This window comes from Convolutriloba macropyga, chromosome 1, assembly GCF_964194025.1.
Source record: "Convolutriloba macropyga chromosome 1, txConMacr16.3, whole genome shotgun sequence".
Lineage (NCBI taxonomy): Eukaryota > Metazoa > Xenacoelomorpha > Acoela > Convolutidae > Convolutriloba > Convolutriloba macropyga.
The window spans coordinates 71,879,769-71,896,524 of NC_134468.1; the positions used below are offsets into that span (position 1 = coordinate 71,879,769).

A 16,756-nucleotide genomic window follows, 5' to 3' on the forward strand; every position below is an offset into this window, starting at 1 on the left:
TCAATCAACAAATCATTAATCAAACTGTTACGATTACTTTCCAACAGAATAAAAAGTTCCGATAACTCTGGTGCTTGAAAATTAGACGGTAAATTAGAAGTCAAGGCGTGATTTTATACAGTCTTACAAAACTCGACGTCCCCCTTGCAACGCAAACCACCATCAGAGAAATGTGATTTTTTCTGTGTATAGATAAATTGAATTGGGTTTACACTGTAAACTCAAATAGCAAAAAAGAGCGCTTTTATGCATGTTACTTTTTCGGCGCATTATTTGAAGCAGGACACCATGAGCTTGCTCTCATAACGGATAACAATCTCTAACGTCACCCTTTTTTTCTCAAAATTTCTTCTAAAAAACTAATTAATTAAAAAGATCAAAAGAGGCGAAGCAAAATTGCTATAATCAACCGGAATTATGTTTTAAAAGGCTTACCGGATCGCAACAATGAAGAAACTGACAATTTCATAACAATTTTACTATTTTTTTATTTTCCAGTAATTCACATCAAATGATTTTAAAAACACTAAATTTTGACCAAAAATTGATTTAATTTTCCTAATTATTCGCTCGGTTCGAACAATACCAAACAAATGGTTTCTAATTAGTCTGAAATTTCTTAATTACCACAAGTTTGTTTTAGATGTCCTGATTTATTTCTGTCAACTGTGGATAATTTAGTCTATTCTTCTGCATGTCTTTTTCTACGCAAGTTGTCTCAATTTTACACTTTTTCAATGTTTGGCTGGACCGCCGAGACGATCATCAAAAATGTTCCAGGTACCTGACTGTCAGGCAAAAATGGTGACTAAAGCCACCTCTCACTCTTCTAGGCCGACAAACCTGATGATAATTGAAAACCAGTTGTCTTTCTTCTCTTTTTTTCTGTAGGTGGATTAAAACGACAGCTGTCGTTGACTTAGCATTACAAATTTTGAGAATAAACCAAAAATTTTGACCAAAAACACGAAATCAAGACTTAAAATTCAGACATCAACTGAGTTTTACTCTGTTTCGGCGCAACAAACCCCGCTACTACTTGTGTTTGGCTACGCATTATCAACAGAAATCTCAATACTAAAAAAGACGAGCGAGATAAACAGATGCAACCCGGGTTGAGGTCCAGATCCAAATGATCGTCTGATAAGACTTTCCAGACCGAAATTATCTCTGATCAAACTTTCCAGACGGAAATTAACCCTGATCAGACTTTCCAGACCCAAGATACCTCTGATCATACTTTCCAGATACAAATGGTCTCAGATCAAACTTTTCAGACCGAAGGCGTTCTCATCAGACCATCTTCAGACCATGGTCCAGACTCAAATTCAGACCATTGCCCAGAACTTAATCAGAATATGATCAGACTCAAGTGGGCTCGAAGAGGTTATGATCAGACCCAGTTGCGCTCAAAGCATTCATGGTCAGACTGAAGCGCGCTCGAAACCGGTTCTGATCAGATTCAAGTGCGCCCGAAATAGTTTGATCAGAGAAAGATTTTACTTACGGACCAATCTCTTATTTTTGCTATAATAAATTCAATTCATAAAACTGATGTTTGCAGTATTTAATTCATCTGAGGAAAAATTAATTATAAAAGTATTGCTAAAGAAAAAGAAAACCAATTACTGAGAACAAATTTTATTTAAGGTACCGTTTAGTGTATATTTCTGACTCAATGGACGAGTTTAGACAGCTTTCCATAAGAAAAATAGTGGTCTCCAGTTGATCAAAGTTTCCTCTGAAGGGGACCGGCTTTTGCTATCAGCTGAACTCCTTTTTTTCTGAGCAGAGCTATCGGACTTCAGATGAGTCTTTGATCAGAACACTGTTTTATTGTTGCCTCTTTGCAGAGCCAACATCTCTCAGTAAAAAAAAGACAAAAAATAATGAAAAAAATAGGGCGCTCGAAATTGTCCCTGATCAGACCCATTTGCGTTCGAAAACATTTCTGATCAGACCCAACGGCGCTCGAAGAGGTTATGATCGGACCGAATTGCGCTCGAAGTCACCTCTGATCAGAATCAAGTGCGCTCGAATCCGCCTATGAGCAGACTTTTCAGACCAAATTAACCTCTGATCAGACCATCTCCAGACCATCGTCCAGACTGTAGTGCGCTCGAACTTCCGTCCAGACCCTGTAATTCAGGTCTGGGAACACACGGGTGTGCGCTCGACTGGCTCTGATCATAAACCAATTTGGGTCTGCACCTCAACCTGGGATTCTTACAAGATTAATCAGAGATCAACAAATGCAAAACTTACTCAATCACACGACTAGCAAGGTTGTCGGTAAAACGTTTTTGATGCTCTTTTCAAGGTGAAAAAAAGTCGAAACTGAGATTATCTTGACCTCTAGATTCGAAGTATGCAGCAGAAAATCCAACTGGTTAACTCTAGGTTAAGTGAACTAGGTTCTAATAAATAATGCAAAAGCAAAAGTTTCGTACTATTTAATTTACTTACCCCAATCTGCAACACACCCAAGCCCGGACGCACATACAAACACACACACACAGGAGCGCGCGCGCACGCACAGACACATAAACACACACACGCTAGAAGTTTTCTATTGAAAGGGAAACAGATGGGATTTTTCACTGCGTTAAATGAAGGAGTAAGGACTCAAAGAAGAGTGCACCTGTTTATTTTTTGTTTAATCATAGCCCGTTATTATGATCAATATAGGCAGTTTAATGTGTGGACGCCGTATTGGCAAGACAAATTGTCGACTGAAACATAAAAATGGTTAAAATTCAGCAAAAAGGAGCAAATTGTGCTGCAAGTGAAACTTGGGGCGGTGATTGTTCAAATTCAAACGTTACTTTTGACGCTGTGAATGTGAGATGCATGACGGATTTTTGTTTTTTGGAGTGTAACTAATGTCTTTCCTTGGTGGCCTCTCGAGTATGTTCTAATTTTATCGATACTTTCCCAGTTTTCATAAAGAATTTTGCTTCGTTCAAGTAACTAATTCTATAGTAATGGAATCAAATAAGTGACATTACGAGCAGAAGTTCATTTTCCTATCTTAGTGGCTGTTAGTGGTTTTTCGTGATTAGAAGTGATAATACCTTGTCACAGATTTTCGCATTCAGTCACTTTTAATCACCATGAGAAATCTCTACGTTAATTATGGACATAAGTGACAAAAACTGTGCATTTCGGTTTTAGTAGTCAGGCTTAAGCGTGACCCTTATGTACGCATATAATTAGCTTAAAAACATTTTGCGCCTAAAATTTTTTTTAATAATTGGGAGCCAAATCAAAGACTGTCAATCTAAATGTTCTTGTCAACCGTGGTATGGGGAATGGCAAAACTGCTAATTATCTCACTAATCCGAAAATAGTATTGCGAGGGATGCTTAAGAAATTAATCAGTTATTACACTTTCCTTCATTTCGGTCGGTCTAATTGACGCTATTGTAATTTTTACTGCAACCGTGGATAACAGTGACGCGTGGGCAATTGTGACAAGGACTGTGCTTAATAAAGTCAAACTCGGTCCCTGTTGTCCACGCTTGCACCAAAAAAGACTTCGTGGATAACTTCGTGGACACATTTTCTCAAACTTTCCAATTGGCAATAAAATTGCTCACTACACACGCTCATAAACCTATTTTTTAGAAATGGTTATGAGTAAAACTGACGAAGTCGAGCAACTGAACTCAAGCAAATTGCACTTTTGCTGCGTAATGAGAACAAGCTAAAGAGTCACAGCCAAATTACGAACAAACACAAACAAAATAACAAGACATTCACATTTTATTGAACCTGATTACTGCAAGGGAGACAGGAAAAATTGGATCACGTCCACAAAGACTACTTGCTGCTCTAAATGTATACAGCCAATCATGATAGTGTCTAGTGAAATGTATTATAGATCACAGCTGCAATGTGGTTTTTATCGTGCCTGCATGGTTGACAAACTGACAAGAAACTGGTCCTTGCTTACGCCAATCACAAAGATTCTTATCTCTTCCGGGTAATGCAACGACACCGCACTCCTTGATTCACAGGTTTTTAAATACTTTGCAATCCCTGATGCCATCAAGAGCAAATTTGGCAAACAATTGTTTTTCTACTTTGGTGGTACCTGGCAGCTAAAGATGATTTTCACACTAACCAAAGAAGGTAGCAAGAGGCAAGCTGGTAATCGCAAACACTCAAAAGTGAAGATGTCTCTTTTGTTAGAATTACCAAAAGCAATCAGATGCCACATATCAACAAAGTTGAACAAAACTGCCTACATGAAAAAATGTGGAAAATGGTCAAAAGAGGTCTGACCGATTACAAAACCAGCAATTGACACGTTACGACCAGGTACTCTATTCGACTACTGGTAACCCTTTGCGCATGAACTGAGCAATCGGAGACAAATTATTCTTTATTGTACAATGAATAGCTGATGCGCTAAAAAAGTCTTAGTCTTACCATAGCCATTAAAAAATGTGTAGCCTTACAGTCATGATCTCATTGTGTCGTTATAATTGAGAAATTTGCTCTAGAGGTGTTTCACCAGTCTTTGGTTTCTACAAAGACATTTTTCACGTGCAGTAAAGTCGTAGTTAACTTCACTGCACGTGAAAAAATGGATGCACTCTATCGCCACTACAAAAGACTTTAAAAGTATCCCAAAAAGATGGGCCAGAATGATAGACGTAGGTAAAGCGATATCCAGCTTTTTCGCCCCCATCAGTTTCACCACCGAATATTGACATTGATTATTTCAATCGTCCAACATTTCACCCCGATTTCAACCCGATTTCATAGATAAAGCATTTGATGCGTTCAAAGCATTGAGCATACGATGTGTCTCGAATAGCAAACGCATCTTTATAGCGAGCATCTTTTCCCAGGCTGAGGTCCCATCCGGAAGTGACCTCTGATCATGCGAAGTCCAACGCACACGGTGTGTTCCCAGACCAAAATTACAGGGTCTGGGATTTGGTTCCCGATGGGAATGGGCTGGTCATAGGTCACTTCCGGATGGCACCTCAACCTGGGTTTTGCTACATGCTACTAGGAAATTTCTCAAAATACACCATAAATACAGTACTTCACTGCAGAGAAGATGGATTCGAAGTCTCTAAAAACTAAGTAAGCTGCGAGCAAATGAATAAAAAACAATTAAATTGACATCGGTTGTTTTCCACTGTTACTTTGCTACTGCCTCCAACATTTCAATTTGATGACGCTTTATTTCGCTTTCAAGTTGGATTTTTAACTGAAAACTTGCACAGGTAAAAAATTTTGCTATCTTTTTTTGTTCCATGAGCGCTTTTTACTCTAAATATGCTAAAATCAACAAAGTTGTATTGGTGCTAGGCGTAATCGTGAACTTTTTCTGCTTTAGTTTGCGCTCATTATAAATATAACTAAATGAACAAGCGCTACTTTTTGTCGTAATAGCACAGGTAGTAAACAAACAAGCAGGATGCAATTACGACAATAATTGGAGGTTGCTTGTGGAAAAATATAGATTTGTAACGCGGAGAAAATATTTCACTTTCAAAGCGGAATAAAAGCATCGTTCAGCTATTGAAAAATGGAAAGAACACGAAGTGAAAATAATTGAAGTTTTGATAACAGAAAAACGCTTTTGTTTGCATTTTGTTTTGTTTATTTTTGCGCTCACAACAATAATAACAATTTTTAGCTGCTCAAACGTTTTTTATAGTTATCTAATCAACTTTGCGGAAACATCTGAGTGCGTATAAGAGTTTCGGCGCCAGGCAACAAAAAAATTGAAAGAAAGTTGCCGTTTTTGCTGCAATTTTAATCATCTCAAGTCAATCAATTCATCAGCTTAAGTGCTGAGAAGAAGAAACAAATAATTGAAAGCGAGAAAATTTTATTGACATTTGAGCGATTTTTGAGTGAAAAGGAAACGATTAAAAGAAAGAAGGAAAGAAAAGTTTTGTTTCTATTTTGAGACAAAAATGAGTGATAAATCGGAACAGAGAACGGCGTTGTTGTCGTTGATCGAACAGCTCAAATACCAAGCCAACATGAAACGGGAGCCGATATCAGTCACCGTTCAAGGGTAAGTCTATCCTTTCTTCTCACTCTCCCAAAACTCCTCCTCTTTTCTCACCAATCTAACTCTTTTCAGAATTCAACATTTCAAATTTCACTGTTACAAAATTTAACACAAACTTCTTGTTCATACGAAAGCGTTTATTTACATTTATTTATCATCTTTTTCTATTTTTCAAAATCTCTAAATACCAGTGGCGAAAACAAAAGTGAATCTTGTAAGATCTTGTTTGATTTTTGCAAAATAATTAGTCTTGTAAGATCTTATAAACAAAAATAAAATTAAAATCAAATGAATGGGTTTAAAAATCTAATCACTTCTTATTTTCTGTTCATACTTTGGGAAGTCATAGCAACCAAGATCTGACTGACACTGACCGAATATTTCAACACAAATATAAAAAGAACAAAGTATTCTTTCTTTTACGGAAACTTATTTAACTCGACCATTTACAGTTACTGACATCCAGTTAATACACGTAGAAAATAAATCAACGCAAAGCAGCCGCTCAGCTGATAGAAATTTCCTACTTCTTGAGGTTTTTAAAATCGTCTAACAGAGGTCTTTCCTCAACGGGATACAGCAACGGAGATGCCAAGATTACATTACGTTGCCAATTTCAGAAAAAGCATATTTTGTCATAGGCATACATTGTGTCACGTGTATTTATGGATGGCCGTAACCCGTTTCCACAAGTTGAGCACGTAAGAAGCCAAAAACTTTATAGCCAGAATTTTATTTGTAATTGCTTGAGACCCAAGAAACGTAACCGGAAGACTCCGGAACCGACTTCACTAAGGCCCCAGCCAAACACTCACTAAATGAAATGATCCTATTAATTGGTTCACTTATCATAACATTAACAGAAGAAAATATAACATCAGAAAAGCTAAAATTGATATCTGGAAAAACACCTGATAAATAATATGTCACGAATTCCGACTCTGAAACAACAACAATCGGCAAAACAGCTTGCAATACAGATAGAAATCATTCAATAAATGGCCACCATATGATTAAAAAAACAACAGAAACGGTAAATACAGAAAACCCTGCGGAAAAATGAAAAAAAAAATTGATAAAAAAAATTCCATAAGAAATTAAAATGCTACCTCCGGAATTGTTTTCTGGAAATTCTTCATACTTAATTAGGATGTCCATCAAAGAACATCCCAATGCTAGTCAGAAAACGCTAATCAACAACCATAAGAGTAACAAACAACGAAACGTTGAATCGAAATTACAAATGTATATAGTTCATTGATTTGTTTCAGTAAAAATGTAGAAATATGTAGAAGCCCGAAATGACAACTCTTAGTAGCAATGTATCTTATTAAAAAATATTAGCTCAAGATTATTTAGTGAACAAGAAAAGCTGCTGCAAAAATTTTAATTTAAATTTAAACATAAAAAAACGCAAAATTTTAAAAATGAGTAAAAATTGGACAAAATTTGATTAAAATTTACGCATTTTCTCTAAAAAGAGGACCTCAAAATAAAATTTATTGGGACGAAAGACCATCTGAACCACTTAAACTGCTAAACTCAACCAAAAAACTACATAGACCCCTTGATACAGGAAAAATTTTCCAAAAACTGCCAATAAGTGTCCAACAGTGCAAAAATAGCTCAAAATTGCATCTTAAAGTCTAATATTTGCATCTAATGTTCAAAAATGATTCTAAACGTACAATAACTAGCTTATATAAAACAGACAAACATCTTTGGCTGAAAAATTGGAGGTAAAACTAAAACCGCAATATGAATAAAGAACCGTACCTCAAAAAAATTATCGCCAGCTTTACACAAAATTATTTCACGCCTATTTTTCTCGCGCTTTCTCTCTTTCTCTCCCTCTCTCTTTCTCCCTCTCTCTCTCTCTCTCTCTCTCTCTCTCTCGCTTTCTTTCTCTCTCAGAGTGATGCGGGAACAAAACCGCTTTAAATTCTCTCTCTCTGCTTAACTTTGTTCAGCAGATTGTCCTGAATAATTCTTTTCACGTGCAGTTTTGACTTTTTCTAAAACACATCCTCTTGGAGTAGAAGTTCGTGAATAAAACATAGCCCGAATATTTCCAGATACGAATCCAAGATGACAATTAACCACCCTAAATGACAATGATTCTCCAACTTAATAACAGAAAGTATTGCAACGCTCACAGAAGAAGCAACTATATATAGAGTATTGAACAAGCAATTCATAATAAGCTACAAAACTTGTCTAACGTAAGAAAATAAACAAAAAAAACTGTACAAAATTTAAGGAAAATAATTTAAAAATTTTGTCATAATTTAAATTTTTATTGTATTGTCATTTTTCTCAACGAAAAACGTTTGATACTAATATTGCTGCAATCAGTTGGCATTGAAAACTATAAGTATTCGGCGTCTTTTTGCATCCCACAAAAATCAGTTAATTAAAACAAAAACAGCAAAAACGTAGAAATTGGCTTAAAATTCGGCAAAATAGCAGTAAAACTTCCAAATTGGTATGGAATTCAATTAATTACCAGAAATCATCAAACCACTATCAAAACAACACTAAAAACAATACAAAATCATATTCAAACTTTTAAACAAAAAAAAATAAGAAAAATTGTTTTAAAAATTTGCACATGAACAAAAATTTGGCTCGCTTACAGAAATTATTGTTCTGATCTCAATTTCTCGATTTCTCTAAAAAAACAATCTGAACAAAAAAAAAACATTCTACTTTCGTTCAACTCTTCAACTTTGTTTAGCACAAAACTCAAAAAATTTTCACGCGTTTCATTTCCTGCTTCAAAGTTCACTCCGAAAAAAATAAATAAAAGAAAGGTCTTCTTCAGTACTCCTTTTCAAGTCATCTTTCGCTGAAGAATTGGAACTAAAACCAAAATATGAAAGTTACCGTATGTCATAAAAAACAGCTTTAAGTAAAATTATTTCACGTCTATTTTTCTTGCGCTTTCTCTCTCTCAGAGTGATGCGGGAACAAAACCGCTCTAAAATCTCTCTCTGCTTAACTTTGTTCAACAGATTGTCCTGAATACTTCTTTTCACGTGCAGTTTTGACTTCTTCTAAAACACGTCCTCTAGAAGTAGAGGTTATTGATAAAAACATAGCCCGAATTTTTCTGGAAACGACTCCAAGATGACAATTAACCACCCTAAATGACAATGATTCTCCAACATAATAACATTAACCATTTTGAAACAATTAGGAGAGCATATAGAGCCAAAAAAAAGTTCCTTGGAGCAAAAAGAGTATTGCAACGCTCACAGAAGAAGCAACTATATATAGAGTATTGAACAAGCAAGTCATAAAAAGCTATAAAACTTGTCTAACGTAAGAAAAAAAAACAAAAAATTGTACAAAATTTAAGGAGAATAATTTAAAATACTGTCATAATTTAAAATTTTATTGTTTTGTCAATTTTCACAACAAAAAACGTTTGATAACAATGAAGCTGCAATCAGTTGGCATTAAAAACTCTATAAGTATTCGTCGTCTGTTTGCATCCCACAAAAATCACTTTAACAAAACAAAAACAGCAAAAACGCAGAAATTGGCTTAAAATTCAGCAAAATAGCAGTAAAACTTCCAAATTGGTATGGAGTTCATTTAATTACCAGAAATCATCAAACCACTATCAAAACAACACTAAAAACAATACAAAATCATATTCAAACTTTTAAACAAAAAAATAAGAAAAATTGTTTTGAAAATTTGCACATAACCAAAAATTTCGCTCGCTTAAAGAAATTATTTTTCTTATCTCAATTTCTCGATTTCTCTAAAAAAACAATCTGAACAAAAAAAAACATTCTACTTTCGTTCAACTCTTCAACTTTGTTTAGCACAAAACTCAAAAAATTTTCACGCGTTTCATTTCCTGCTTCAAAGTTCACTCCGAAAAAAATAAATAAAAGAAAGGTCTTCTTCAGTACTCCTTTTCAAGTCATCTTTCGCTGAAGAATTGGAACTAAAACCAAAATATGAAAGTTACCGTATGTCATAAAAAACAGCTTTAAGTAAAATTATTTCACGTCTATTTTTCTTGCGCTTTCTCTCTCTCTCAGAGTGATGCGGGAACAAAACCGCTCTAAAATCTCTCTCTGCTTAACTTTGTTCAGCAGATTGTCCTGAATACTTCTTTTCACGTGCAGTTTTGACTTCTTCTAAAACACGTCCTCTAGAAGTAGAGGTTATTGATAAAAACATAGCCCGAATTTTTCTGGAAACGACTCCAAGATGACAATTAACCACCCTAAATGACAATGATTCTCCAACTTAATAACATTAACCAATTTGAAACAATTAGGAGAGCATATAGAGCCAAAAAAAAGTTCCTTGGAGCAAAGAAAGTATTGCAACGCTCACAGAAGAAGCAACTATATATAGAGTATTGAACAAGCAAGTCATAATAAGCTACAAAACTTGTCTAACGTAAGAAAATAAACAAAAAAAAACTGTACAAAATTTAAGGAAAATAATTTAAAAATTTTGTCATAATTTAAATTTTTATTGTATTGTCATTTTTCTCAACGAAAAACGTTTGATACTAATATTGCTGCAATCAGTTGGCATTGAAAACCATAAGTATTCGGCGTCTTTTTGCATCCCACAAAAATCAGTTAATTAAAACAAAAACAGCAAAAACGTAGAAATTGGCTTAAAATTCAGCAAAATAGCAGTAAAACTTCCAAATTGGTATGGAGTTCATTTAATTACCAGAAATCAATAAATCACTATCGAAACAACGCTAAAAACAATGCAATATCATAATCAAACGTTTAATTCGAAAAATAGGAAAAATTGTTTAAAAAAATTGCACATGACCAAAAATTTCGCTCGCTTGCAGAAATTATTGTTCTTATCTCAATTTCTCTAAAACAACAATCTGAACAAAAAAAAAACAATCTACTTTCGTTCAACTCTTCAACTTTGTTTAGCGCACACAAAACTCAAAAAAATTTCACGCGTTTCATTTCCTGCTTCAAAGTTCACTCCGAAAAAAATGATTAAAAGAAAGGTCTTCTTCAGTACTCCTTTTCAAGTCATCTTTGGCTGAAGAATTGGAGGTAAAACTAAAACCAAAATATGAAAAAAACGTACGTCATAAAAACAGCTTTAAGCAAAATTATTTCACGTCTATTTTTCTTGCGCTTTCTCTCTCTCAGAGTGATGCGGGAACAAAACCGCTCTAAAATCTCTCTCTGCTTAACTTTGTTCAACAGATTGTCCTGAATACTTCTTTTCACGTGCAGTTTTGACTTCTTCTAAAACACGTCCTCTAGAAGTAGAGGTTATTGATAAAAACATAGCCCGAATTTTTCTGGAAACGACTCCAAGATGACAATTAACCACCCTAAATGACAAGGATTCTCCAACTTAATAACATTAACCATTTTGAAACAATTAGGAGAATATATAGAGCCAAAAAAAAGTTCCTTGGAGCAAAAACAGTATTGCAACGCTCACAGAAGAAGCAACTATATATAGAGTATTGAATAAGCAAGTCATAAAAAGCTATAAAACTTGTCTAACGTAAGAAAAAAAACAAAAAATTGTACAAAATTTAAGGAGAATAATTTAAAATATTGTCATAATTTAAAATTTTATTGTATTGTCATTTTTCACAACAAAAAGCGTTTGATAACAATGAAGCTGCAATCAGTTGGCATTAAAAACTCTATAAGTATTAGTCGTCTGTTTGCATCCCACAAAAATCACTTTAACAAAACAAAAACAGCAAAAACGCAGAAATTGGCTTAAAATTCAGCAAAATAGCAGTAAAACTTCCAAATTGGTATGGAGTTCATTTAATTACCAGAAATCATCAAATCACTATCGAAACAACACTAAAAACAATGCAATATCATAATCAAACGTTTAAACCGAAAAATAAGAAAAAATGTTTAAAAAAATTGCACATGACCGAAAATTTCGCTCGCTTACAGAAATTATTTTTCTAATCTCAATTTGTCGATTTCTCTTAAACAACGGTCTGAACAAAAAAAAAACATTCCACTTTCGTTCAACTCTTCAACTTTGTTTAGCACACACAAAACTCAAAAAATTTTCACGCGTTTCATTTCCTGCTTCAAAATCACGCCGAAAAATTGATTAAAAGAAAGGTCTTCTCCAGTATTCCTTTTCAAGTCGTAAAAATAAATCACCATTACTCAACTTTGAGTGTTAGCAATGAAAACAACAATAGAAATAAAAAGTTATGAAGTTTTAGAACGGAAAACATCTTAGCGTCTTGCTCGATTAGGTCGAGCATAAATGTTCGCAAGCTTCAGTTCGTATAGCTTCTGCTGAGGAACTGTTTGCGGGACTTGCCTTCCAATTGTGAAGTTGAAGCATGAGGTCATTTATTCGAACTAGTAAAAATCGGGTTTTACAAAAATCAAAACGGCGATTTTAAAAACAAGGTATTCTTGTCCTTATGTTGAATCCTTTCAACAACTGTTGCTAACAGTTCCAGGTTTTTTTTTTTAACTGAATTGACTAATTCGTGCGACAAATTGTAAACAAATGATTAGAAAAATGCATTGCAGAATTTTTGATGCCTTTTGTATTCGGAGTTATCAATGCAAAGTACGAGTGCACTACATTATGTGTAAAGTACATACGTAGAAAACTGTAACGTTTGCGTATATGTCAATTGATTCTTTTATTAGTTGTGGTACGCTAAGAAAATTATTTTATTTCCATTGTTTTGCTATTAAATGAAGCTGTTCTTTTATGAGATAATCATTTATATATGCCATTCCAAACACGAATGGCTTAAAACTCTATGAAAGAATTAAAACTTTGATAAGAGGATGACTAATTTGTAGGAAATGAGAGTTAAAACTAAAGGGGAACGGAGTTCGTAAAATTTTTATGGCCAAAATAACTGTTAATAAATGTTGTTTATTTGAGCAGCTTATTCACTTATTTAATAGCAACAATGACAAATCAGACTCAAGGAGACATATATTGAAAATTAGATTGGATTTTCAAAAAAATAGAGAAAAATTATCGAGAACATCAACAATTTGACCTCATCCATAAACCACAATCACCCTTAATTTTGTTCAGTTTGTTATTTTACTTCTTTTTTCAACCTCAGTACGCACAAAACTTAATGACTAAATTAAAAAACTTAACAAATTTCAAAGTTTGCAACAAAATTGACCAAATTTATTTCGATTTTTGCCTGCAGTTACTCTAATAAACATATTACTATAACTACGTTGCAATTTTTATTGACTGAGTTTTGGTTAAACATTTAGTGCAGATCCAATTTCAACAATATCACAATTTCAATGACTTTTTCTAGAGTGAAGTTGACAAATTGTTTTTGATTTGAAAAAGAAGATTCCATTTGTTATAATTTGAGAGACAACGATTTGTTTAATTTAATTCGTGAATAACACGGTTTTTTAACAATAGGCTTTTCTTTGCTACTAGGAAAGAGTAAAAAAGACTTTGTTACTGTGAAATGGTGACTAAATAGAGCAATAGTTCAGACAGAGGAGGTCAGTTGCATAGAGCATCAAATTTAGGCAACTTTGTTGAAAATTTTCATTGAGTACGCGTTTTTCCACGTGCAGTTCTGGAACCTAATTGCAAACTAATTGACTAAACTCACTGACAGAACTTGTGCCTAACTATATTTCACCTTCGATTCTCTATCGTTTAAAAGTCAAGCTATTCAAAACCTATTTGTAAACTTGCGAATAGCTTCCGATTATGTGAATATCTTTTAGCTGATTTAACTGGAAGTTGAAATTATCGTCTGTTTAATTGTACCATACACAACTATAAACCATATTTTCTTGGCTAATTTTCCGTCAGATTTTCTGCATCTTTTTGGGAAATTGCTTAGATAACTATCTTGATAAAGTTTCGGGATCTATTCTGTTTCAACCCCAGCACCCCTCCCCCTCCCCTATCGCCACTACCACCAACTTAGTGTACATATAATTTTCATTCCCCAGGCATACGCGCTATTTTCTTACATAGTAACGTGCTATATAACATTATATAATTGTGCGTGGGAGGGGGGGCATAAAAAGCACTGGAGGCCGAAACAGAATAGATCCCAGCTTCTTGTTCAAAAACTTTAAAATCCGACATTTTGAACAAAATTTGTTTCTTCTGTGAGAATTAGTGGATGATAGACATCCAAACACTATATAGTTTAAATCACACAATATCCTTGTAAGTTGCACGTTATTAGTCTTTCTATTAACATTTTTGCAAATTCATATTCAGAATTTATTTACCGGATTTTGTTCTTGGTAATTGGCTTATTTCTGGACATTACTTACTTTCATGGAGCTTTCTGTACAATGCAGACGCTCACACTAGTTCTCGTAATAATCACATCTTCAAAAGAGTTCAACTTTTAAAAAAGCTGAAATAAATCATCATTTTCAAATAGTAAGTGAGGCTAGTTGTTGTCTATGAAAGTTCTAAGCATGATAGCGGGAAAGGTGTCTCATTGAGATCCTCGCAATCAAATTTAGCTCATCATAAGGAAATAAATTTATTTCTCGATCACTTTGCCGAAGACATTAGATACTTTTAGAAGCAAAACTGAAGCAATTCTGGAGCAACGGGATTGGCCGCTGCAATTGGGGTCTTTCTCTATTTTGTTAACTCTTGTTTAACGCTGTTGTTGAATTTAAATTCTTATGAAAATAAAAATTAACTTGCACAAAATTTAACTAGTTTTAATTTTAAATATCTAGTTATTCTCCACCTCCATATTCATCATGTATACTCAAATATTTAGTGATCCTCACACACTCACAAAACCTTAATGTTCGTTGCTTTATGCGGAGATAACACATCTAACAAAAAAAGACATTTGCCTCGGATAATTGCGCATCTCTTATTAAAACAAAAATACTTTCCCAGCCAGTCTCCTTGCATTAAAACCTATTACTACGGATGCATCGCCTTTTAGTTCAATAGTTATATCTCTTCCATTTGAGACACTCGAAAACAGGCCTTTTAGGCCTAAAAATGTTGTCACCGAGTGTCCTCTGGACTTGAAAGGTCCGCAAATAGTTTTGAAGAAGTTACTAAATTTAATTGCAGCCTCTGAAAACTGTTTATTATTATTTGCCTGGACGGGAAAATCAGTTCCAGCATTTAAACAAAATTCTCCCTTCTGTTGTCAACGTTCTATAATTTGCGCGCGATAATCACATTCAAATTGTTCCTAAAGTTTACAATTGAACTACTTTTAATTGGATAGCTTCATGGCCTTTTCCTCTTCACTCAATTTTTTTGAGCAAGAATAGCTGCTACAAAATGAACTATCGTGTCAGTTGACATCAATCAACAACTGACATCTAAAAATTAGATTGCGTACTAGTACTAATTGTTCACTGTTTTCACTTACTTTTACGGCACCGTGGATCCCCCCCCCCCCCCACCCCCGGTCAACTATGCTCATCTATTTCACATTAGCATAACATTTTAATGCGCTCTTCTTAAGGCCCTACAACACTTTTCAAATTATTGTAGATTAGATTTCAAATCTTGACAGACAGATACTGTTTATGCATGTCCTTACTGATAGTTATCAAGGGTTATGAAGCACTGAATTCTTGACCCACACAATACTCTTAATTGGGGCGTCATTATTTTCAGGTTGATAGACTTCATGGAAAATGAGAAAGAGGAGGACCACTTTGTCAATCCAGTGAGGGAGAACAAAAACCCGTATGCTGACAAAGCCAAATGCGACCTACTCTAGTCACACGACCACACATACTTATTCCCGACACAAGAAGCACACTTCTAGATGACACATCAGTGCATACCCGAATGGCACACGTACATACCATGCTTATCCACCAAAAGTGACACGGAACCAAGCAACTTTTTCAATTATTTTTTAGAAATATCACTCTGAATTTTTCATGTAGTTCATTTCTCCTATGACCGTTCATTGCTATTTATCCTCAGTAACTCAATAAAACCTCTTCTGAATCTTTTCTAAATTAAAAAAACGCGTTTCGACCTTACCTAATAATGAAGACTCTTTTTAACAAGGCTCGCATCATTCTCTGCGTGACACAGAATGTTCGCATGTTTTTAACGGCGTGGCGTAATTTGCGTCAAAACCTTACCGAAATTTTTGCATTTATTCAAATTACTTGCATTTATAGCATGTTTGTTTGAGAAGGCTGCTCAAAAAACTGTTTTATTAGGATATTTTTTAAAGGAGGCGCTATAGAGAAATTTTTGGGCCACCAAACGCGGTCAAACAATCTTCAGTTTTGAATGAACTCGATGTGTACGTCGAACTCTGATCATAGTTTCCACAACATAGTTTGAAGGTCCACACCACATGAACCGTCTGAGATGTGGGGAATAATTGGAAAAGGACAGCTGGGAACAGGCTACCGTTAATACACTGCAGACTGAAAGCCTACCCAGGTTGAGGTCGCGCTCGAAATTGTCCCTGATCAGACCGTCCCAGACAAGTGTGACCTCTGATCAGACCGTCCCAGACCGAAGTGACCTCTGATCAGACGAGTGTGCGCTCGAAGATCGTTGTGCGCTCGAAGTGCGCTCGAAGCCGCCTCTGATCAGACGAGTTCCAGACCGAAGTGACCCCTGATCAGACAACTTCCAGACCGCTGCCCAAACGAGTTCCAGACCATTGCCCAGACTAAAGTGCGCTCGAAATATTGTCCCAGACCATATGCATGGATGATCTCT

The 16,756-nt window shown here is 34.9% G+C and overlaps 1 protein-coding gene across 1 annotated transcript; it reads left to right on the plus strand.

Moving 5' to 3' along the window:
* Positions 1-5,540: 5,540 nt before the first annotated feature.
* LOC142351176 (guanine nucleotide-binding protein subunit gamma-e-like) lies at positions 5,541-16,026 on the plus strand. The gene is made up of 2 exons (XM_075403299.1): positions 5,541-6,046; positions 15,680-16,026. Exons 1-2 carry the CDS (start codon positions 5,943-5,945, stop codon positions 15,783-15,785), a joined length of 210 nt encoding a protein of 69 aa, XP_075259414.1. The 5' UTR covers positions 5,541-5,942; the 3' UTR covers positions 15,786-16,026.
* Positions 16,027-16,756: the final 730 nt, after the last annotated feature.

Bases quoted from the DNA above. Each gene is read 5' to 3' on its own strand.
- LOC142351176 (XM_075403299.1), top strand. From the start codon at position 5,943: ATGAGTGATAAATCGGAACAGAGAACGGCGTTGTTGTCGTTGATCGAA. The intron at 6,047-15,679 runs GTAAGTCTATCC...CATTATTTTCAG, and splicing joins ATATCAGTCACCGTTCAAGG to GTTGATAGACTTCATGGAAA.